The sequence below is a fragment of the Ursus americanus genome, chromosome 30 (assembly GCF_024610735.1).
Source record: "Ursus americanus isolate L20-20 chromosome 30, mUrsAme1.1.p, whole genome shotgun sequence".
In the NCBI taxonomy this organism is placed as follows: Eukaryota; Metazoa; Chordata; class Mammalia; order Carnivora; family Ursidae; genus Ursus; species Ursus americanus.
Window position 1 is genome coordinate 23,626,003 of NC_142156.1, and position 23,365 is coordinate 23,649,367.

General features: G+C 48.0%; 1 protein-coding gene and 1 long non-coding RNA gene across 2 annotated transcripts in view; one reads left to right on the forward strand and one right to left on the reverse strand.

Annotated features, from left to right (window-relative positions):
• The window catches only part of PIWIL1 (piwi like RNA-mediated gene silencing 1), a 29,614-nt gene extending 17,999 nt beyond the window's left edge, over positions 1-11,615 (forward strand). Inside the window, exons 16-20 of the mRNA XM_045779227.2 lie at positions 698-768; positions 1,170-1,323; positions 8,291-8,416; positions 10,535-10,682; positions 10,840-11,615. Of these exons, the coding sequence (XP_045635183.1) occupies positions 698-768; positions 1,170-1,323; positions 8,291-8,416; positions 10,535-10,682; positions 10,840-10,956 (616 nt within the window). The 3' untranslated portion in view covers positions 10,957-11,615. The remainder of the gene's footprint in view (positions 1-697; positions 769-1,169; positions 1,324-8,290; positions 8,417-10,534; positions 10,683-10,839) is intronic.
• Positions 1-20,041, reverse strand: part of LOC123780352 (uncharacterized) — a 30,696-nt gene extending 10,655 nt beyond the window's left edge. The window contains exon 1 of the long non-coding RNA XR_006776382.2: positions 19,929-20,041. This is a non-coding gene — a long non-coding RNA (uncharacterized LOC123780352). The remainder of the gene's footprint in view (positions 1-19,928) is intronic.
• Between the last annotated feature and the right edge of the window lie 3,324 nt (positions 20,042-23,365).

The window sequence follows — 23,365 nt, forward strand, 5'->3', positions numbered from 1 at the left end:
AGTTAGGGAAGTAAAGGAAGTTAGCTGCCTTGCTGTTTTCAACTTTTTTCATAGTAGATTGCATTGCAGCCTATTTTATGATTATTTCTGTTTGGGGGAGGGTGTATCTCATTAAATGGGACCATCTCTGAAACTTCTCAAATTTTTATTGACTGCTGAAATGTACTCTAAAGTTTTTGTGTTGACTTTATTTTGGAATACCCACTTTAGTTTACCCAGTCACTTGTGTTTCAACATAGTGCATTATTTTTCAGTGCTTTTCTTAGAAGAGAATTTTCAAAAATAGGAAAGGATAGAAATTAAAGGTATATTGACGTGTGCGTGTTGCTAATGGGTGTGTTTCTCGAGGTCTTGTATCTTTCACAAGCGTGAAATCTGTAATGTCTTCTAAAGAGCAGAGCAGAAAGTGGGCTCCTTATGCGTACTAAGGTGTAAAGCTATGAGCTATCTCTGGGTGTTAGTTTAAATTTTATTTTTTCTTCAAGGGAATTATAGTATTTATAATAAAAGAAAGCTTAGTTTGTGGTGTTATGAGTGTCTTGTTCTGTTTAGATTTCGTAGAGTATTGGGGATGTTAGGTATCTTAAAAAGGGGTAAACATTACAAGCTGCTAAGAGGAAAATAAATACGAAGTGCAGCAGAAGGAACAACTCGTGGACAGTACCATTCTCACCCTTGTCCTGGTCTCTCTGAACAGCTGGTTCTCTCGCTGTGTTTTTCAAGATCGAGGACAAGAGCTTGTAGACGGGCTCAAAGTCTGCTTGCAAGGTCAGTCTCCTATAGTGTTTCCATCCTGGCCTCTGGGGTCTTCAAGACATTATCCTAAAGTTCTGATATTGAAAAACGTGCCCAGAATTTGGTAATAACACGCTGGTTTTTGTTGTTGTTGTTGTTTTGGTTTTTTGTTTTTTTTTAATTTTCATTTATTTTTATTTATTTGACAGAGAGAGACACAGCCAGAGAGAGAGGGAACACAAGCAGGGGAAGTGGGAGAGGAAGAAGCAGGCTCCTAGCGGAGCAGGGAGCCCGATACAGGGCTTGATCCCGGGACCCTGGGACCACGCCCTGAGCCAAAGGCAGATGCTTAACGACTGAGCCACCCAGGCGTCCCACAACACACTGTTTTTATCTGTGTTAATTGATTTAAAACTTTTCTGGCTTCCTTTCAGCTGCTCTGAGGGCTTGGAATAGCTGCAATGAATACATGCCTAGTCGAATTATCGTGTATCGGGATGGTGTAGGAGATGGTCAGCTGAAAACACTGGTTAACTATGAAGTCCCACAGTTTCTGGATTGTCTGAAATCTGTTGGTAGAGGTTACAAGTAAGCATGCAAACTGTAGAGCATTTTCTCTTTATAAAATTATACCTTTTTATCTTTGAAATGAGTGTTCCCAGATGCAAAGGTAAGTGAGAACCTAACCTCAGGGGTGCAGTGGGGCTTGAAGGCATGGAAGGGGGAGGGGCTGGACATGCAGAGTGGTTGTATAGAGGGTCCCTCCCTTCAAGGAGAGGAAAGACATATGAAGACACTTTGGCCAGTTCTCTGCCTGCCACCTTTCTCACCTAAAGCCTTGACGTGCGGGGATCTGAGAATTCCAGTACATCTATAGGCATCCACAGAATTGGTTATTAGAATAAATTCCAAACCATCTTAGTTTACTCTTTCTCAATTTTTTGTACAATGAATACCTGTTTGATTTCTTTGTGAACTCTACTGGACAAGTACTTGATCTAGGTAAGATGGTTGGCATGTGTTTAGTCTCCTAGGAGATGATGTTACTTTTCTCCTTTTGGATGGTGTGCATGTGCAAGGGTGGTGTGCTTGGCGCCCCTGAAACCCATACTGGGGTCCACCGTCCTCTGCTGTCCTACAGACCCCCTCATCCATTCCATTGGACAGCGACATTGCATACCAAGTTCAGACCGCTGTTTCAGTAAGTTACATTTTGTTACCCTATCAGATTGTGAGCAAGCTGAGGTCAGGGACTGTTGTATTAAGAGCTTATTAGTGTATCATAAAGATGTGCAATTCCGATGTTTAAGGTTACTCAGGAAATCCAGAAGGCCTCTTTGTGTGCTTGCATATGCATATTGCAACACTGGTTGTTTTTGTCAGACTTTGTTAGCCAGCATTTGGTATTACTGTAGAAATGAGGGATTTTGAAACTGACTGACTGACTATATCTGGGCTCAGTGTGATTTATATGACCTGTGGGGCAGGCATTAAGAGCTTGTTTCTTAATTCTAGCTGAATGGGAGGGCACTTCCAAGTCTTCTATGGCCAGATTCTAAGTGTTAATTCTACACATTTCTTTTTTTTTTAATTGACACATCAATTTAAGACTTAATGTTTATTTAAAATTTATTTAAATTCAATTAACATATAGTATATTATTAGTTTTAGAGGTAAAATTTAGTGACTCATCACTTGCATATAACACCCAGTGCTCATTCCGTCACGTGTCTTCCTTAAGGCCCAACACCCAGTTACCCCATCCCCCCACCCACCTCCCCTCCAGCAACCCTCAGTTTCCTAGAGTTAAGAGTCTCTTGTGGTTTGCTTCCCTTTTTATTTTCATCTTATTTTATTTTTCCTTCCCTTCCCCCATGCTCTTCTGTTTTGCTTCTCAAGTTCCACATAAGACTGAAATCATGTGATAATTGTTTTTCTCTTACTGACTTATTTCGCTTAGCATAATACCTTCTAGTTCCATTCACATCATTGCAAATGGCAAGATTTCATTTTTTTGATGGCTGAGTAGTATTCCTGTGTGTGTCTGTGTGTGTGTCTGTGTGTGTGTGTGTGTGTACATACCACATCATCTTTATCCATTCATCTGTTGGTGGACATCTGGGCTCTTTCCACATTTTGGCTGTTGTGGACATGGCTGCTATGAACATTGGGGTGCAGGTGCCCCTTCAGATCACTACATTTGTATCTTTGGGGTAAATACACAGTAATGCAATTGCTGGGTCACAGAGTAGCTCTACTTTCAACTTTTTGAAGAACTTCCACACTGTTTTCCAGAGCGGCTGCACCAGCTTGCATTCCCACCAGCAGTGTAGGAAGGTTCCCCTTCCTCCTCACCCTCGCCAACCTCGGTCGTTTCCTGACTTGTTAATTTTAGCCGTTCTGACTGGTGTGAGGTGGGATCTCAGAGGGGTTTTGATCTGTATTTCTCTGATGCCGAGTGACGTGGAGCATTTTTTCACGTGTCTGTTGGCCATTTGTATGTCTGCTCTGGAGAAATGTCTGTTCATGTCTTCTGCCCATTTGTTGACTGGATTATTTGTTCTTGGGGTGTTGAGGTTGATACGTTCTTTATAGATTATGGATACTAGCCCTTTACCTGGTAAGACATTTGCAAATATCTCCTCCCATTCTGTCTGCTGTCTTTTGGTTTTGTCGACTGTTTCCTTCACTGTGCAAAAGCTTTTTATCTTGATGAAGTCCCAGTAGTTCATCTTTGCCTTTGTTTCCCTTGCCTTTGGAGACGTGTCTAGCAAGAAGTTGCTGTGGCCGAGGTCACAGAGGTTGCTGCCTGTGTTCTCCTCTAGGGTTCTGATGGATTCCTGTCTCACATGAGGTCTTTTCATCCATTTTGAGTTTGTGTATGGTGTAAGAAAGTGGTCCAGTTTCATTCTTCTACGTGTGGCTCTCCCATTTTCCCAGCACACTTCCATTTATGGAAGAGACTGTCATTTTCCCACTGGATAGTCTATGCTCTGTCGAAGATTAGTTGACCGTGGAGTTGAGGGTCCGTTTCTGGGTTCTCTCTTCTGTTCCACTGATTCATGTGTCTGTTTTTGTGCCAGTACCATGCTCTCTTAATGATCACAAGCTTTGTAATAGAGCTTGAAGTCTGGAGTTGTGATGCCTCCAGCTTTAGTTTTCTTTTTCAACATTCCTCTGGCTATTTGGGGTCTTTTCTGGTTCCATACAAATTTTAGGATTATTTGTTCCAGCTCTGTGGAAAAAGGTTGATGGTATTTTGATAGGGATTGCATTGAATGTATAGATTGCTCTAGGTAGTATAGACATTTTCACAATATTTGTTCTTCCACTCCATGAGCATGGAATGTTTTTCCGTTTCTTTGGGTCTTCCTCAATTTATTTCATGGGTGTTCTGTAGTTTTCTGAGTATAGATCCTTTGCCTCTTTGGTTTATTCCTAGGTATCTTATGATTTCTGGTGCAATTGTAAATGGGATCAACTCTTTAATTTCTCTTTCTTCTGTCTCGTTGTTAGCATATAGAAGTGCAACTGATTACTGTGCATTGATTTCACATCCTGCCACATTGCTGAATTCCTGTGAGCGTTCTAGCAATTTCGGGGTGGAGTCTTCTGGGTTTTCCACATTGAGTATCATGTCATCTGTGAAAAGTGAGAGTTCTTTGCTGATTTGGATGCCTTTTATTTCTTTTTGTTGTCTGATTGCTGAGGCTAGGACTTACAGTACTATGTTGGACAAGAGTGGTGACAGTGGACATCCCTGCCGTGTTCCTGACCTTAGGGGAAAAGCTCTCAGTTTTTCCCCAGTGAGAATGATACTCACTGTAGGCTTTTCATAGATGGCTTTTATGATATTTGAGGTATGTTCCCGCTGTCCCTACACTGAGAAGAGTTTTAATCAAAAAAGGGTGCCGTACTTTGCCAGATGCTTTTTCTGCATCTATTGAGAGAATCATATGGTTCTTGTCTTTTATTTATGTAGTGTATCTTATTTATTGATTTGTGGATGTTGAACCATCCTTGCAGCCCAGGAATAAATCCCACTTGGTCGTGGTGAATAATCCTTTTAATGTCCTGTTGGATCCTATTGGCTAGTATTTTGGTGAGAATGTTGGCATCCATGTTCATCAGGGATGTTGGTCTGTAATTCTCTTTTTTGGTGGGGTCTTTGGTTTTGGGATCAAGGTAATGCTGGCCTCATAAAGTTTGAAAGTTTTCCTTCCGTTTCTGTTTTTTGAAACCACTTTGGAAGAATAGGTATTAATTGTTCTTTAAATGTTTGGTAGAATTTGCCTGGGAAGCCCCCTGGCCCTGGGCTCTTGTTTGTCAGGAGATTTTTGGTTAGTGCTTCAATTCCCTTGCTGGTTGTGGGCCTGTTCAGGTTTTCTGTTTCTTCCGGGTTCAGTTTTGGTAGTTTATGCGTCTCTAAGAATGCAGCCATTTCTTCCATGTTGCCTAATTTGTTGGTATATAGTTTCTCATAATATGTTCTTATAATTGTATTTCTTTGGTGTTGGTTGTGATCTCTCCTCTTTCATTCATGATTTTATTTGGGTTCTTTTCTCTTTTTTTTTGATAAGCCTGTCCAGGGGTTTATCAATCTTATTGATTCTTTCAAAGAACCAGCTCCTAGTTTCATTGATCTGTTCTACTGTTCTTTTGGTTTCTGTTTCATGGATTTCTGCTCTGCTTTTTATTATTTCTCTTCTCCTGCTGGGTTTAGGCTTTATTTGCTGTTCTTTCTCCAGTTCCTTTAGGTGTACGGTTAGGTTGTGTATTTGAGACCTTTCTTGTTTCTTGAGAAAGGCTTATATTGCTATATACTTCCCTTTTAAGACTGTCTGCTGCATTCCAAAGATTTTTGAACAGGTGTTTTCATTTTCATTTGTTTCCATGAATTTTTAAATTTCTTCTTTAATTTCCTGGTTGACCCATTCATGCTTTAATAGGATGTCCTCAGAGAAGTCAGGGATTTTTTTTATCTCTTTTGAAGTAATTGTGTTTCAGATTAAAATGCAAATAAGCATTTTCTAGTATCTTAGAAATGAAAGTTAATGTTCTTTACTATGCTTGTATTTTCTCACTAAAATAATGGTATTAATTTTCTTTTCTTTTGGTCTCTGAAATTTTGTAAACCTTATTGGGTGTGTTTCTCAGAGTCGGAAGTGCCGTCCACACAGGCAGTGAAGCGTGGCGGTAGGGGCAGGCGGTGTCCGGTGCGGCAGCTGCTTGCTTGTCTCCTCTTCCTTTACCGCTTTCACCCTCAGCATTGTCCAGCCTCAGTGGCTTTTTCCTCAGACCGAGAAGAGAGGAAATTTTCAAGAAATAAAGAGTAGGGGTGCCTGGCTGGATCAGTTAAGCACCTGCCTTTGGCTCAGGTCATGATCCCAGGGTCCTGGGATCGAGTCCTGTGTTGGGCTCTCTGCTCAGTGGGGAGTCTGCTTCTCCCTCTGCCTCTGCTGCTCCCCCCCACTTGTGTGCACTCTCTCTCTCTCTAATAAATAAAAATTTTTAAAAAAAGAAGTAAAGCGTAGCGGTCATAGTTCATCTTCCAGCCTCGAGCTGAATGTTTAGGATACAGGGAACGCACCTGTGGCCATGGTGGGGCCTGCATCTCTGCCGCTTTGAGTCTTTTGAGTCCTTTGGGTTTGGTTCCCGGAAGCGCTGGCAGAAATTGCTCTCGCAGAGGAGATGGTAACCCTAGTGAGTGTGTGGCACTGAGCCTAGGGTGGCTGCTGGGGATCCCCTGCCCAGTTCCCATGGAGGTAATAGGGCTAAATTGGCGCAGGGAAGGGGTTTCGAGTGGTGGCTTGGATGGAGGCACAACCAGCCATCCCGGGAAGTAGTTGTGAGTTGTGCTGTACTTGGGAGACTGCCAAGGTGAGTGATCAAGTGCAGGGCACCCCGGGAGCAGAGTCCGTCTCATCCCAGCGTTGCCTTCATCTGTGAGGTGGGGAAGCAACTAACCAAGGTTGTCGAAAGGAACCTGCAGGAATAACTCATTATTTCATTCAGTCCCCGGGAAGCACTCAATAAATGGTAGATAACTTGTCTAGAAAAAACTATAGTTGTTTAGAAAGTAGAATAATATCCAAGAATTATTTCTCACTTTGAAGAAATGCAGTTTGGATGTCAATATTTGTAATTATTCTTAGAACCGCAGTATTTGTTTTTTAATTGAAATGTTGATGTTAACTTTTCACTAAAATGCATAATGGATTAGCTGATTCAGGATATTTGATATAAGAAGAAATCAAAACATCACTTCATACTTTTGGCCTTTCTGTCCTGACATTTGCTAAGTTGTTTCTTATGATGTCAGAGGACTCAAATCCACTTTGTTTTTTGGTTCCTGAGACTGGCTTTGTTACATCCAGAGCCGCAGTGACTGGGCAGCACTAGACCTCATTGGGTAGATGGTGCTGTTTCTACAAATACCCTCTGTTTATGTAAAATCACCCCCCCATCCCTTCAGGATTTGCTTATTCGACTATCTTGAAGGACCAAAATGAGATCGATCGTTAAACAGAAGTTCCCACTTCGGGGTCTGTCCAGACAGTATACTGTGGACGACCTTCCTGAACCAGACATCCCAGATCCCACTGCCCGTAAAGCTCTCTGTGTCCCACAGTGTGGAGTCAAGTGTATTTCTGTTCTATAAGAAGTAATGTTCTGGTTGGGAGAAGACACAGAAAAAACGGAGGCACTGGTCATGGTCCTCTCTCCCAGATGTCCAGTGCACGCCAACACGGTCCCCGAGCGCCGTCCGTCTGCCGGTCCCTGCACTGCCAAGCGGCTGTGTGCTCAGCCACTAGCTCTGAAATGGGCCTTTCAGCAATGCTAGAAAAGGGGTGAAGCGTACTCTAGCCCACATGTGCTGCCACTTGTAGGGCTGCCCTCCACGGAGCCAGAAGGCATGTTAGGAGCCAGCAGATGGCTTCTGGTGCAGTGCTGGACACTCGGGGGAAGGGAGCTTCATCTGGGCATAGGGAAACCAGCCGGAGAGTGGGGTCAGGCAGTGAGGTGCAAGGGGGATGCAAGGGGTGTGTCCTCTACCAGCATGTGGTGAGCCGAGGGGTGATTGGGCCCACGAGGGAGATGAAGATGGGGAGCCCCGATGCCTTGTGAACCAGAAGTGCTGGGTTAGACTTTGACACCGCTCAAACAAGCTTCCCTATCAGCAATTTTAGACTCCAGATCTTATTTCTCACCTAGTAGAAAATGCCCAGTGAAGAGTGTTCTGAATCGTGCGCTTTGAAGCATGCTGAATGTGCAGTTTCCGTGTGCTGGGTGAGCGGTGTGCCTGTCTGTTGACGGAACATCTGAACGACCCCACATCACATGCCGTCCTGTGCTCCACCCACAGTTGACTCCTGGTCCTTGTCTAGGTCCTTACAAGCTGTGGAGTCTCCTTTCACAACTTGGACAGATACTCTGCCTCAAGAGGGAGGGGGTTTCTTTTTAAATGGAGGATGGGAATGGGAATGTCTGATTGGGTGCCTGGAAGCATGACAGACTCAATGTCATTACATTCATCATCATCATCACCTTTAAGCCCAAGACTAACGGTAATTGTGGTGAAGAAACGAGTGAACGCCAGATTTTTTGCCCAGTCTGGAGGAAGACTTCAGAACCCACTTCCCGGGACGGTTATTGACGTAGAAGTTACCAGACCAGAATGGTAAGTTGTGTGCAGTGACATGAAGATTGTTTTCTGCTTTATCAACTTCAACGCATTTACCTTTTTCTTCTATTTCTGATAAATACTAAAGTCTTCAATTACTTTAATCCCATAATATTATTAAAGCCTGTGATTTGTTCGTGTCTAAAATGGTAAACAGGTTTCTGTGCAGTTGTTCTTTGGGGGAAGAGGGTTATTGTCTGTGGCGCTAATGATATGTACAGAGGGTAAGAATTGCTGCCGTAGATTGCTTTTGTATTTTTTTTAAACATGTAACCATATCTTCAGAGTCTTGTTCCCTAGTAAAAAATCTCTAGATCTGTAATGCTTTGTTGTTATACCAAGGTCAGAAGTTGCATTTGAAACGCAATTGCAGATAAGAGAAGTGGCTTCTGAGTAAACAGAACTTCTTTTGTAACCTGGAGCTGTGCTTTGTCACAGGAGAGCCAGCTAGCTGGGACATGCATGGACACGTGGGGCCCATGGGGCGACGCTGTTAGCACCCTGGGGTGCACCTGTCTCCTCGGAGACTCTTCTGTGGGGCAAACGGGCAGTAACCTGTGCTCAGAGGGGTGGCCTCTCGCTCAGTCCAGGTCAGCGCTGTCCTCAGGAGAGCACGCTGTTAGGACCGTTCCTCTTTTTCAGTGTGATGGAGCTTTTAAAGGCAGCTTAACTCAGTGCGGGCCTTGGTGCAAAGCTGCTAATGTGGAACGCCCTTCCTGTACAGACCTTGGGTAAATGAGACTTTACTCACTAACTTTATGTAGATGAACGATACTACAGATTTTTAGCTCTCTTTAATCAGTTCTGTTAGCGACAGTGAATGGAAATTTCCATGTTGAGATGAATTATCTCGGATTTCTTTTTCTCAGGCAGGTGTTAGTTATGGCAGTGCTTCGGAAGGATTCTACTTGTGGGGGAAGTCAGCTGAGGGAGACAGAGTGGCTAAGATACTAACCTAGTGAGTTCCTTTCCTGGTGGACCTTCTAACCAGTCAGAGTGACCTCACCGCTCTTCCTAACACTCGTGCTCTGCTAACCGCAGCTCAGGGCTAGTATTGACCTGGAGACGCTGACGGAAACAGACTGGGTAAAATCCAAGTAGAATTATAAAGTATGAGCACATTTCATTACTTTTTTCCAGATGCTATGTAGAGCTTGGCTGCCGAGGCTCTGTACACGCCCGGAGAAGCCCGCTTGTAGGGACTGCCAGTCCCGTTAGCTGCCAGCGCTCTGGACGCTGATGTGCCTGACTCAGGAACTAAGGGTCTGACTCTAGCTCTGCTGTGATTTCTCTGCAGTTTAGGGCAAGGTGGTTTCGTTAGTCTGCGACCCTTTTTCTTCTAAAACACTAATAATGTGTTTTAGATCAGTCGTGGTGTTCTGATTCATCGGGTTCAGGGGACCTAGCACGCTGCACACGTGATCTCCTTAGAGCTTTATTCGGTCACACGACCATATCTCTGGATCGATATGTTCCTGCTACCCAGAAAGGGGGGGGGAAACGGATGTCCGTTTCTCTGTCAGCACTCCCGGCGTCTGCTTTACCATTTGGGTCCTGCACTAGTTCTGCTTCTGTCCCTGGAGGTTCTCAAGTCCTGGAGAATCTGCTTTGCATCCTTAATGATGAAAATGAAGCGTTTTCTTCTTGTTAAGTAACAGCAGGAACAGCAAGAGGGGGAAGGTTCTGTGGTAAAAGAACGTTTTGGGAGCAACTGTGCCTGAAACAGCATCTCTAATTTCCCCCGCTGCTGCCACCCTCCAGGACCTCTGTGGGCACGCTGGCGTGCCCCGCGGGGTGTAGGCAGGGAGCTGTGGGTGGCTCGGGGACACTGCCGAACCTGGCAGCCCGAGCACGTGTTGAATGCCCTGAGGCATCAATGACACCTACTTAAAATCCAAGTAATAGTGGTTTCTGAAACCTCGGTCACACATAAGCATTCCAGAATGGTCCATGAGCAGCAAGTGCTCTGGACTTGAAGGAAGCAATTTCATCCTGAAGAGGCCAGCTTCCATTAGAAGACAGGACCTTTTCTCTGTGAGAAATGGGACCCGTGTTAACGTCCACTTTCAGACAGGTAAGCCTCCCCTCCAGGTGGCTTCTCTCTTATAATTCCAGGTATGATTTTTTTATCGTGAGCCAGGCTGTGAGAAGTGGCAGTGTTTCTCCCACACACTATAACGTCATCTACGACAGCAGTGGCCTGAAGCCGGACCACATACAGAGGCTCACGTACAAGCTGTGTCACATCTACTATAACTGGCCGGTAAGTGTGTCTCCCCGGGGACGGGTACTCATGTCTGCGAGCTTCACTTTTCAAAACACAAGTTGCTCTGTTTTCAGAAAAGGCTTTTCGAGTTAATTCTGAGATGAGTGATCCAGGAGACAGCCAGAGTAACAGCCCTGTGTTTCTCGCACTCCAGGGCGTCATTCGAGTACCCGCTCCTTGCCAGTACGCCCACAAGCTGGCTTTCCTGGTGGGCCAGAGCATTCACAGGGAGCCCAACCTGTCCCTCTCCAACCGCCTGTACTACCTCTGACCCGCGGGGGACGACGACACCGGCCTGTTCCTGCCGTTTGACCTTATGGCTTCGGGGGTTTTTCTAAGCTTTTATTTTTTTATTTTTTTTAGCTGTTATCTTTCTAGATGAAACTTGGGAAGGGAATTAGGAGATCTGGAGTCTCATTTGTAGCATTGCTGCTGTGACTGGCTTATAGGTAAAAATTAAACTTTTATATTTTATCTTGTTTGCTTCTCAAATACATTGTGAGGATTTTTGTTTTGAAAAAAAATGTGGGTAAGGTACTTTGTAAACCTGTATTACTTTATCTTCTTTTTGAAATATTTTTAAAGGAGAGAAAGGCATACTGTAGGATGCTCACTACAGCTGTAAGGTAACAGGGTTTTATTTGGTATCTGATCTATTTTAAAGATAAAAAGCTGCCATTGAAAAATCTGTACAAGGTATGGGAATGGTAGGAGACTATGGAGAAGTAGGCTAATTTTTTATTTCATTTTGGGGCTAGGTGGTATGGGGGTTAAAAGAAGATGGTTGAAAAGTTTTAAATTTCTGTCCAAAGAAACATTTTAAGACTCTCACAAAAGAGGCCAGTAATCTATATTAACATTACTATTTATTTTGTTTTCAACGGGGATATCCTTCTACTTGTTATAAAATAAAATTGGATTCTCACCTTACTAACAGTGTAGTTTGTTTTTACTGAAAACATATGCATTTTCTTTCCATTTAATGTATTTTTTAAACTGCTGGGGGAGCTTACTCTGTCAAAAGGATACAGTTCCATTTATAAAAGCTAAATCGGCATCAGTTTTGAACTTCCGTATCCGGAGCTGCCCGCCGCAGTCTTCCTGGGACAAGAACAGGGAGCTGTAGCTTGTGAGGAAATGCAGACAGAGCAGGACGTCGTTGGGAAGTTGATGAGTGTAGTTATTCACATGTACACATTTGTCGGAATTTTCAGGAAATGTTGCAAAGAGCTGGCTTGTAGTTAATGAGTAAAACTGTAGTTTGAGAACCGGTCTAAGCATTGCTTGTAAATGTGAAGGCTGTGCACGGTAGCACTCCCATATAAACCCCTCGTCTTAGCATCGTTGTACTTGGTCTTTTCAAATAAAGGCTCTTTGGACTTAGTCTCATTAACATGAATGAAAACCATTTTATTTTCCTTTTAGTTCTTCAAGCTAATAACTGTTGTTAACATTGTCGTTGGCTATTAGCCCAGGTTCCTTAACCTAGCTGGGCTGTAAACACAAGAAGAAAAGGAGCAGGAAATGTGAGGTTTCAGAAGAGTGCCAGAGACCAGATGCCGTGACGGAAGTTGCTGGAGGCTGTCCCGCTGTGAAAGGGGTATGAGGAAGTCTGACCCTGCAACCGTGGAAGATGGGTTTGGGGTATTTTTTTTTTTTTTTTAAAGATTTTATTTATTTATTCAACAGAGATAGAGACAGCCAGCGAGAGAGGGAACACAAGCAGGGGGAGTGGGAGAGGAAGAAACAGGCTCCTAGCGGAGGAGCCTGATGTGGGGCTCGATCCCATAACGCCAGGATCACGCCCTGAGCCGAAGGCAGACGCTTTAACCAATGTGCCACCCAGGCGCCCCTGGGGTATTTTTTTATGTATAGATTTGTAGGGCTAGTCAGGAGCTTTTAAGTCCTTAAAGTGTAAAGGTTTTAATGTCTTTAAAACCATTAAGAATTGGTAAATGGAATCTGGAAAAGTCACAGTAGTCAAGAGACCCTCAAGTCAAAAAACTTGGCTGTGAGGGACAGAAAACCTCAAATTAGTTTCAGCCAGAGGGTTATGATTGGCTGGCTCCTTCCATCTGAGGCGTGATCCCGGATTGAATCTGTTCATCATCATCATCATCCCCCCATTAGCTTTGTAATAACCGTGAGCTCTGGGCCCGTGCCAGACGCAGAATCAGAACTTCTGGGGAAGATACCAGGTGAACTGTCCCTTAGACACATCCCACGCGGTTTTTCTGGGAATTTGGGCAAATGCCGGCTGAGAAGGCATCTGGAGTCTGGTTGACGAGGCTATGGGTGCGCTCTCTTGGTTCTGCCTGCCTCTGCATTGGTTTTGACTGATGGGCACAGTCTAGGTTGACGTGTCTACTTCAGCCCCTTGGAAGGAATACCCTGGCGGTCTACGGCAGTCTGTACCTCCTGGACCCAGAGGGACGCGCCACCCCGATAGGTCGAGCCTGGCTCCTGTGCGGGCGTGGTCAGAGGACCAGCTCCTTGCAGGAATGTCTAGGGGCCGCACCCAGAAGAGGGAGGGCACAGGGCAGTCAGCTCTCGGATGCCAGTGGTGGCCGTGTCCGGCCCCGGAGAGCGCAGAGCAACCACTCAGGAGTCCGCTGCAGCGCTTTCAGGCCACAGAGCAGAAATGGACTGAAATCTGGGCTGCTTCCTTCAAGTGAGAAATCGCACGTGTTCTACCCCAGAAGACTCTTCCTCCCCAGCCCTTGCCTGACCCATTGGTCTCAGGAGTCCCTGAGGTAACCCTGTGGTTTGGTGGGGGCTCTGCAGATGTGCATCACAATGGGGCTCTCCCCTCAGCCCTGCTTGCTCCCAGCACACTCCTGGGGTTTGTGTTCACCGTGTCTGTGTCCCAGCAGCAAAGGCAACCTAATGCTGTGGCACAAATCTTCGGGCTATTTTTGCATATTTTAAGGTTTGATTCAAGTTCACATAATTGGTGGTGTCATTATTCAGACACAAGATTTCAAGGGCCAGGTGTAGCTCTGGTTGTGTATTATTCCAACCCAGTTCCTGGAAAGTCCAGGGTGACAGAGGAATCGTAAAATTTTCAAGTGATTGTGTCCACGAAGTGCCCCCTGGCTTTGTGGTGAGGGGACCCCTCCCTACCCACCTGGGTTACCCAGAGGCCACAGCAACCCCACCTGCCCTTGGACACAGCCGGGCTCCTGTTACCCTCCTTTCAGGATCAGAAAGGACCTCTTGAGATGGTTTTCTGACTCCATCCTCCGTTCTACTGGAACCTCTCACTGTGCCGTCTGGAATTCAAGGTCATGTGTCAGCCCCTTGTTTGACAAGTTTCTGTGCCTTCTGAACAGATCTAGCTTTCTCCCAGGACATTTCCTGTCTTTGGTGTGGTTGTGTCTGTCACATCTCTCATCCCGCTGGCTCTGGAGCGGGGCAGGTGTCCCACGCATCCTCCACCCCCCCTCCTCTTGTAGGCATTTCATACCTCCTGGGGTCAGACCCGATGAGGACTTCAGCTCCTGGCTTGCTCATGTCATGCCGTGGGGCTCATTTTAACATGGGGTGGAAACACCAGTGCAGGGCAGCGTTTTCCTGCTGGTCTGTCCACCACATCCCACAGCCCTGCTGCATGGTTGCTGTAACCGCAGTCACAATCAGGCTTGTCCCTGCAGGTCTGATTTTGCGCCCTGCCCCTCCTAGAGACCTCCCCTGCTCCCCTCCGGACAGCCGCGGCGCCGCAGCCACGCTCCCTGTCCTCTCCGGACCCGCGCTCAGCCGCGCAGATTCTCAAGCACCCAAGAGAACAGCCCAGCCGCCCAGGGACAGCATGTCTGTTCCGCTACGGTGTAGTGATTATGAAACCTGTCCGCGAGGCACCCAGTCATTCAGGGATGTTCCCGACACAGTCGTGTCTCTCTCCTGGCCCTACACCAGCATCTTGTACGTTCCCAGCAGCCTGCAAACCTGGCGGCGTCTTTCCCATTGTCCCCTCGTCTCCCACCGCTGCTTTCTCACTTTCCCCTGTTAGAAGGTAGGTGAGGTCAGTAAGGTCTCCTCCGGACTGAGAAGACACTTCAGTACCAAAAGACAAAGCAAGCCGCCCCAAACCCCAAACTGTTGACACAGTCCTGCAGGGTGACTCACGGCCGGGGCAGTGCCAGGCACTATGTAGCGTCTACCTGCCCGCTCTGGACCACAACCCACAGTTGTGACAGAGTGACCGGCAGGGTGCTGAGATCCCAGGCCAGAGATGGGGGTGAGTGTTGTCAGCACTCCTGCCCTCCACCCCCGGCACCGTTCTGGCCCATGTGGTCTGCACGCCGTGCTTCCCTGGAGGGGAGGGGGCAGACTGGCAGCCCAAGCCCAGCAGCGTTACACACCGCAGCACAAGGTGCCCCAGCAAGCCCGGCGAGAGTCCCTTTCCTCAGACTCCACAGAGGTCTGTGAGCCTCAGTGGAAGTGGGGGACTCGAGCTGCAGCAGGAGGGAGCGTCAGCAGTTCAAGGCTTCCCCCAGTAACAACACAGTAGCCATTTGGTCCCTAGGAGCCAGTACCACTCCCAGCTTTATCCTGTTCCTCTTTGAGACGGGGACGACCTCTGCTCTAAGCGCCTTCCTGCGGGAAAGGGGTGTGGGTCAGGACCGGAGAGCGCTAAGCAGAGCCCCCATCATGGAACCATTGTTTTGGACCCACCATGCATGGTCTTAGCAACACTTCCACATTTCCTAACAGGTCAGTCCAGTTGTCTCATTTTCTGGAGGTGGCCCTGCAGGTGGGCTTTCAAAGTAGGCCTATAGCGTGCAAGCAATCAGACAGAAACCCTCCAGATACGCAAGGAAAGCGGAATTGAGAATCCAGCCTAGACAACAGGTACGTGATGCCCACTCAAGGACAGGGAGCCCTGAAAAATAGACAAGGCAAGAAACAACAATTGTTGGAGAGGATGTGGAGAAAGGGGATCCCTCCTACATTATTGGTGGGAATGCAAGTTGGTACAGCCACTCTGGAAAACAGTGTGGAGGTCCCTTAAAAAGTTAAAAATTGAGCTACCCTATGATCCAGCCATTGTACTACTGGGTATTTACCCCAAAGATACAGACGTAGTGAAGAGAAGGGCCATATGCACCCCAATGTTCATAGCAGCAATGTCCACAATACCTAAATCATGGAAGGAGCCGAGTTGCCCTTCAACAGATGACTGGATTAAGAAGATGTGGTCCATATATACAATGGAATATTACTCAGCCATCAGAAAGAACGAATTCTCAACATTTGCTGCAACATGGACGGCACTGGAGGAGATAATGCTAAGTGAAATAAGTCAAGCAGAGAAAGACAACTATCATATGATTTCTTTCATCTATGGAACATTAAGAACTAGGAAGATGGGTAGGGGAAGAAAGGGATAAAGAAAGGGGGGGTAATCAGAAGGGGGAATGAAACATGAGAGACTATGGACTATGAGAAACAAACTGAGGGCTTCAGAGGGGGGTGGGGTGGGGGAATGGGATAGACCGGTGATGGGTAGTAAGGAGGGCACGTATTGCATGGTGCACTGGGTGTTATACGCAACTAATGAATCATCGAGCCTTACATCGGAAACCGGGGATGTACTGTATGGTGACTAACATAATAAAAAATCATTAAAAAAAAAAAAGTAAAAAAAAATAAAAAAATTCTAAAAAAAAAAAAAAAAAGGACAGGGAGCCCTGGAATCGGACACCCATGAGGGTGTGTTAGTGAAACCGGTTCCCTCCGCCACCACCCCTGCTCTAAAATCAGCCTCATTTCTAGCAAAGGGAAAACAAGTCCAGTTTTAACAAAACCTGCTTAATTATGTACATAAGTGAAGCTTTTGAATCTGCTTTGCTGAAACTTCTAAGGACTTTCACAGTGAGCCTTTAATAGTGTTTAGAGGCTCAGAGCTCAGCCAAACACTTGCCATCACACTCTCTTGTGATATCTACAGATTTGGGTTACTTTTTTGAGGTCCCCCAAATGTCCTGAGGTTCGCAGTGACCTTCCTTACTCAGCTGGTCATGCCCCCCGGGAACCCTAGAAGCCAGGTACCAGGCCAGTTTTTTCCAAGGGGCATCATTGGGTCCATAAAGTCACCCACTGTTCTTAAAGCTGTCTGGTCCCCTCTGAGCCTATGCATGGCTCTCTCAAATACGACCTTCGACAGTATAACCTCCACAATATAACCGGTGTTCCCAGAACAGATGCTTAGTGAACCGATGTGAGTAACTGGAATGGATTTCCCACTGTGTCATTGCCGTCAGCCACACCCTGCTGGACATGAGCCTCCACGGAGGCTCCCTGCTCTTGTCCACTGCTAGCACCCCAGGGCCTGGACTTGTCCAACCACCATGTTCACCCGTAAGAAGGCCTCTTGTGGATTAGCACTCCGACCCCATTGGCGTCCCTTCTCAACCAAGGCATATAGAAGTCTTAATATCTGTGCTAGATGGGGAATGAAAGGTCTCCAGTCAACCAGCAAAAGCCTGTAACACCTGTACCATTTTAGGGGTTGGGAAGGTTCATATGTATTCAGCACTACTTATGTCTTATCTAACGAGCTGGTGCTCAGAAATGTTATGGATTCGCCCTGCCCCAGGCTCTCGCCGCTCTGACCTCCCAGCCTTCCAACTTGACGCGTCACAATGCGGCTGCTTGAGACGAGGAGAACTCAAGTCATGCAACCTGAATTCAGCCCTGGTTAGGTCCAGATCCTGAAGGACACCCACACCCACAGTGTACTCAGTAACGGGGTACATACACACTAGAAAAGAGGGGTGGCGAAGCCTGCCCATCTCTAGATAGAGACTAATTTGTCTGATCTTGATAATTTGTCCCCCATAACCATCAATAACCTGTTTCTCCTCCAAATCTTGAGAGGTTTCCATAGATGAGTGTGCATTCAGCTACGTGGTCTATCAGAGCCAGTGCGTCTGTCTGCATTCCGCGTGGGCGCTCAAGCCCCCTGTGCGCGGCAGCCGTCCACCCCTGCTGCTCCCCCTTTAGCAGAGGGTGCTCCGCCATGTGTCTGGCTTTGAGCCTTCAAGGGAATAAACCCCTCCCCTTAGGCAGTAGCTCCCATAGGCTTATCAGCAAGAATGAACTGGGTCGTTTACATTTTCCCGCGGGGTCCCAAATTTTAGATCTGTCCACAACTGTGTACCAGACATCTCATGGGCCCCCATTCTGCTATTTTATGGTCAGCAGGAGCCTTTGTCCCTATTTTTCAACCCATCTATTTCCCTTATGGCACAGGCTTTCAGTTAAGTCAGCCTCCTGCAGGGCCCGGACAGCCGCCAAAGTCCCATGCCACCACCTGGCCATGACCTCCCCAACACCTGGCGGGAGTGCCACCTTGCCAATCAGTGCCACTAGTCATGGCCCAGGGTGCTTGGCCACGCTTCCACTGCAGAATTAGCAGCGACTCAGGCCATTTTTGACATCTCAGACCCTTGTAACATAATATGGTTGCCACAGGTACCCCACGTCCTGACATCCAAACTGCCATGAACCACAGCTGTTTCCTTAGCCTGGCTCCTTAGCTGCCCCAGTTCCATAGACCGTGGACTCCCCCACCACCATGTGCATCAGGCTCCCCCACAATAGGCACCATCACTTCATGCACAACGGGCTTCCCCCACAGACAAGCTCCCCTCAAGACAACTGGACCCCCAGGGAAAACTGGCTCCCCCATGGACAGAGGGCTTCCCCCACGGACAAAGGACTCCACCAAATCCATGGACAGCGGGCTCCCCCCACGGAGAGCGGGTTCCCCACACGAAGAGTACACTCCACCAACTCCATGGACAGTGGGCTCCCCCCAAGGACGCTAAGCTCCACCAACTCCATGGACAGTGGGCTGCCCCCACGGACAATACTCTCCATCAACTCCGGAACAGCAAGCTACCCCACAGACATGCTCCCAAAACTCCATGGCAGCGGGCTCCCCCCACGCACATTACGCTCCACCGATTGCACGGACAGCGGGCTACACCCAGAGACAGTACACTCCACCAACTCCACGGACACAGGGCTCCCCCCACAGACAGAGGGCTCCCCCCAGTGGCAGTACGCTCCACCAACTCCATGGACAGTGGGCTCTGCCCACAGAAAGTATGCTCCAGCAATTCCATGGAGAGCAGACTACCCCCCCAGACAGTATGCTTCACCAATTCCACGGAGAGCAAGCTCCCCCCAGTAACAGTGGGCTCCCCTCACGAACAGAACACCAACTCCACCGACAGAGGGATCCCCCCATTGACAGAACACTCAACCAACTACTCGGACAGCGGGCTCCTGCCCTGGACAGGACACTCCAACTGCAAGGACATCGGGCTTTCCCCACGGACAGTACACTCCACCAACTCCATGGACACAGGGCTCCCCCCACAGCGAGATCCGCCCACGGACAGTGCACTCCACCGAATCCATGGACGGAGGGCTCCCCCCAGGGACATTACACTCCATGTCCCCCCAGGGACATTACTACCATGGACAGTGGGCTCCCCAAATGACAGTACACTCCACCAACTGCACGGACAGAGGGTTCCCACCACGGACAGCGGGCTCCCCCCACGGAGAGAACGCTCCACCAACTCTATGGACAGCGGGCTCCCCCCACGGACAGTAAACTCCACGAATTCCATGGACAGTAGGCTCTTCCCACAGACAATACGCTCCAAAAACACCATGGACGGAGGGCTCCCCCATGCACATTACGCTCCAACTCCATACACACAGGGCCCCCCCCCCCAGACAGAAAGCTGCCCCTACAGACAGTACCTTCCACCAACTCCACGGACAGAGGGCTCCCCCCACGGACAGCGGGCTCCCCACACGAAGAGTACACTCCACCAACTCCATGCACAGCAGGCTCCCCCCAAGGACGCTAAGCTCCACCAACTCCACGGACAGAGGGCTCCCCCCAGGGACAGCAGACTTCCCCCTCAAACAGCAGACTCCACCAATTCCAAGGACAGTAGGCCCTCCCACTATGGACCATGGGCTCCCCCCATGGACAGCAGGCTCCCGCTCCCACGGATAGCAGGCTCCCCGCAGGGACGGCGAGCTCTGCCGCAGGGGCCCCCTTGCCCATGGAGGCTTCTTTGTTTTTGGCGTCCTGAGGACTTTGCCAGTTGTGACAAGATGAAGGAGGGGCAGTAAAGTACCCTCTTGCAGAAGACATTTTAGTCCCGAAACACAGACAAGCCAGCCTAATGCTCAGTTCCACTGGGGGTCACTTACAGGCAGCCGAGGACGCAGACACTGCGGCAGGCTCTGAGCAGGGCGGGCTGACCCACAGCTGTTCCAGCACCAGCGCGGCGGGCGTGGGTCACGCGCTAGTTAGCTAGCTCACGAGCCGCACCTGAGCGCCAGAGGGAGCCCCAGACGGAGGCCGAGGATGGTCAGTGTTGCTCGCCCACGCCCCCTTAAAGCAAAATGCCTGTATTTCCCGCAAGGGCTTCCCTCCCCTTCTCTCTAACCCCTGCTCTTATGGAGCTCCTCCCTGATCTCCGTGGTGCTCATCGGTCAATTCCCAGCCATCATCAGTGACCCTACTGGCATATCCAGCAGTGATGTCCCATCTCTTGACAAGGCTTCCTGTGCCTGGGTGCTAGGACGCTGTCCTCCGTGGCGCCCTCCACCCCGCTGTACCTTCTCCGTGCCTCCGGATTCCATGTTGGAGCGCCTCTAGGGTCTCCCTGCTTTTTGCTCGAGCCCCCTTGGTGATTCCGTTCAGTCCCACCGCTCTTTGCCATGGAAGTGTTTCCCGGACTGACCTACTTTGATCCCCTTTCTCCCGAGCATGGGCCCCAGGAGGGTAGTGACTGTGTCTCATTCATGCTGTCTTCCCAGGCTCTCAATCAGTACCCGGCACGCAGCAGCTTCTCACATACGTATTGAGTGGATAAACCATTAATGCAGCCCCAAGTCAACCAGCATGGCTTCTCGTGCACGTTCAAGTTCAGGAACCCTCTGACTCTGCGACCTCTGTCCCTCCACAGTCTGGAGGGCTGTGGGGACTAGAGGCAGTGCCCCCCCTTCTCCTAAGTAAGCATCTCGGCTTGGGACCTGGACATGGGTGTCACCACCCTGGGATGAAGTACCCCAGGCAGAGAGCTGAACGTCTCCCCTGTGCCCACAGCCCATGAGGCCTCCAAGAAGTCAGCACCAGCTGCCCTGTCGCCGTGGGATGGTTCTCTTCCTGGGGACCTGGAAAAGTAGGCCCAGCTCAACCCATCCTCGTCCAGGCTCCCCAGTCGCCTGTGCAGTGCAAGGGTGCGATCAGGGCTGGCCGAGATCGGGGGCAGGAAGGAGGCCCTTGGAGGGGGACTTGACGGGACTTGACGGTCTCAGGTGTGGCATGGCCAGGGCTGCCTTACGGACACTGCACCTGCCCGAGAAGCGGTCAGCCGCCACGCTTCATTCCTGGGCCTTGAAGCCCTGCCTTGACAGTGTGTGCGCCTTTGCCGTTCCCAGTCTGGCCCCGGGCCTGTGATTCTAGGGCTGGGGGAGTGTGTGTGCGTGTATCTTTCTGGAGAGCACTTTATTTGCATTCTCTCTCCCCAACTTCTGTCTTTTTTAAAAGATTTTATTTATTTGAGAGAGAGAGAGAGAGCATGCAAGCAGGGGGAGGAGCAGAGGGGCCGGGAGAAGCCGACTCCAAACTGAGCACAGAGCCCAACCCGCGGCTTGATCCAGCAACACTGACATTACGACCTGAGCTGAAGTCAGGAGTCAGACGCCTGACTGACTGAGCCACGCAGGCGCCCTTTAATAGAATTTTTAAATTCCACTGAAATAACCCAACTCAGATGACATTACAGGGCCATTGCCGTGGGTGTATAAACACATTATGTTCCTCGGGTTATTACACGTATGTCCTCGCTGACTACTGACATCAAGCATCTTTGTGCATCCTGGCCGTTTTTACATCTTTTATAAAATAGCTGTCCAAATCTTCTGCACATCTTTTTAAAAATTGGTTGGTCTAATTGAATTATAAAATGTCTATATATTCTAGATACAGATCTTTCGTCAGATATACACACTACGGACGTTTCCTCCCAGTTTCTGGCTCGCTGTTTTGTGCTAAGTATCATTCAAAGAGAACACGTTTCTGAATTTTTTAAAAAGATTTTTAATGTATTTATTTGAGAGAGACACAGCCAGAGAGGGAACACAAGCAGGGGGAGTGGGAGAGGGAGAAGCCAACTCCCGGCTGAGCAGGGAGCCCAACGTGGGCTCCATCCCAGGACCCTGAGATCACGACCTGAGCTGAAGGCAGACGCGTCACCGGCTGAGCCACCCCGGTGCCCCAAGACGTTTTTAAATTTGATGAAATCCCGCTATCAGGGTTTTTTTCTTTTCTTACACTTTGTGCTTTTTTTTTCTACGTAAGACATCCCCCTGGCCAAATTTTTCCATTTTCTTCTAGAAGCTTTAGAGTTTCAATTTTTCGCGTAGCACTGTGACCTGTTTGGAGTTAAGTTTTGTGTGCCACGTGAGATAAAGGTCAGTTTCCCCCCCTAGACAATTAGCTCTTTCTGCAACAGTTCCAGAAAACACCATGTTTCTCTCCCCTACGGAACTCCCTTGGCACCTTTGCTACTAATGACGTCTCAAAATCAGGCAATGGCAGTCTTTCGACTTTGTTCATCTTTTCCAGAATTGTCTTGGTGGTCGGAGATCATTTGCATTTCTGCACCATTTTTAAAATCAGTTCATCAATTTCTAGCAAAAGCCTGTTTGGGATTTTGACCGGCATTTCACTGAATCAACAGACCACTTGGGGGGACATTGGAAATGTAACAATATTACATCTTCTCAACCAAGAATATGTTCTGTTTCTCTGGTGAAAAGCCCTTTTATTTCTAAGCCGTGTTTTATAATTTTCAGCATACAGGTTTACTCGTATTTTGTTAAATTTATCCCTAAGTATGTTGTGGGTTTGATGTGAATAAAGCTAATTACCTATATTTTTATTTTATTATTACACCACTTACATTTGTATTTTAATTTCTAATTGTTCTCGGCTAGTTTGTAGAAATACCAGCGATTTGTGTATGTTGACCTCACAGCCTGTCGCCTTTTGCCAAATGCACTTCCTCGCGCCGACAGCTGTCTCAGCATTTTCCAAAGACACAATCAGGTCCTCTGCAAACAAGGCTGCTTCCCTTCCTCCTGCCCAAAGTCCATGACTTTTCTTTCCTCATTGCCCTGATGTTCCAGGTGTGGTGCGTGCGGTGTGGGACACAAGTGGTCAAACGGACGTCCTTGCGTTGGTGTGGATGGAAAGTGGGGTGCGGTCAGTCTTTCCCCATCAGGTACGGTGCTGGCTGCTAATTTTATCAAGTCGAGATACATTCCTTTCTTTTCCTGGTTTCCTGACTAGGGACCGAATTTTGTCCAACGCTTTCCCTGCCTCACAAGACAGCTTTTGTCTTCTGTTCTATTCGTAAAGTGTGTTGGCTTTTTCTCCGAAGGTTCAGGCAGCCTGCATTCCCGGGCTGACCTACGGCTGGCCACCGTGCACCAATCCTCCAATTTATATGTTGCTGGATTTCATCTGCTAATATCTCAGTAAGGATTTTTTTTTAATTCATGGTGCTCTTGGTGTGTGGATTTCTTGTAACGTCTGTCTACTTTTGCTGCCGACACTGCTGGCCTCAGGAGTTGGG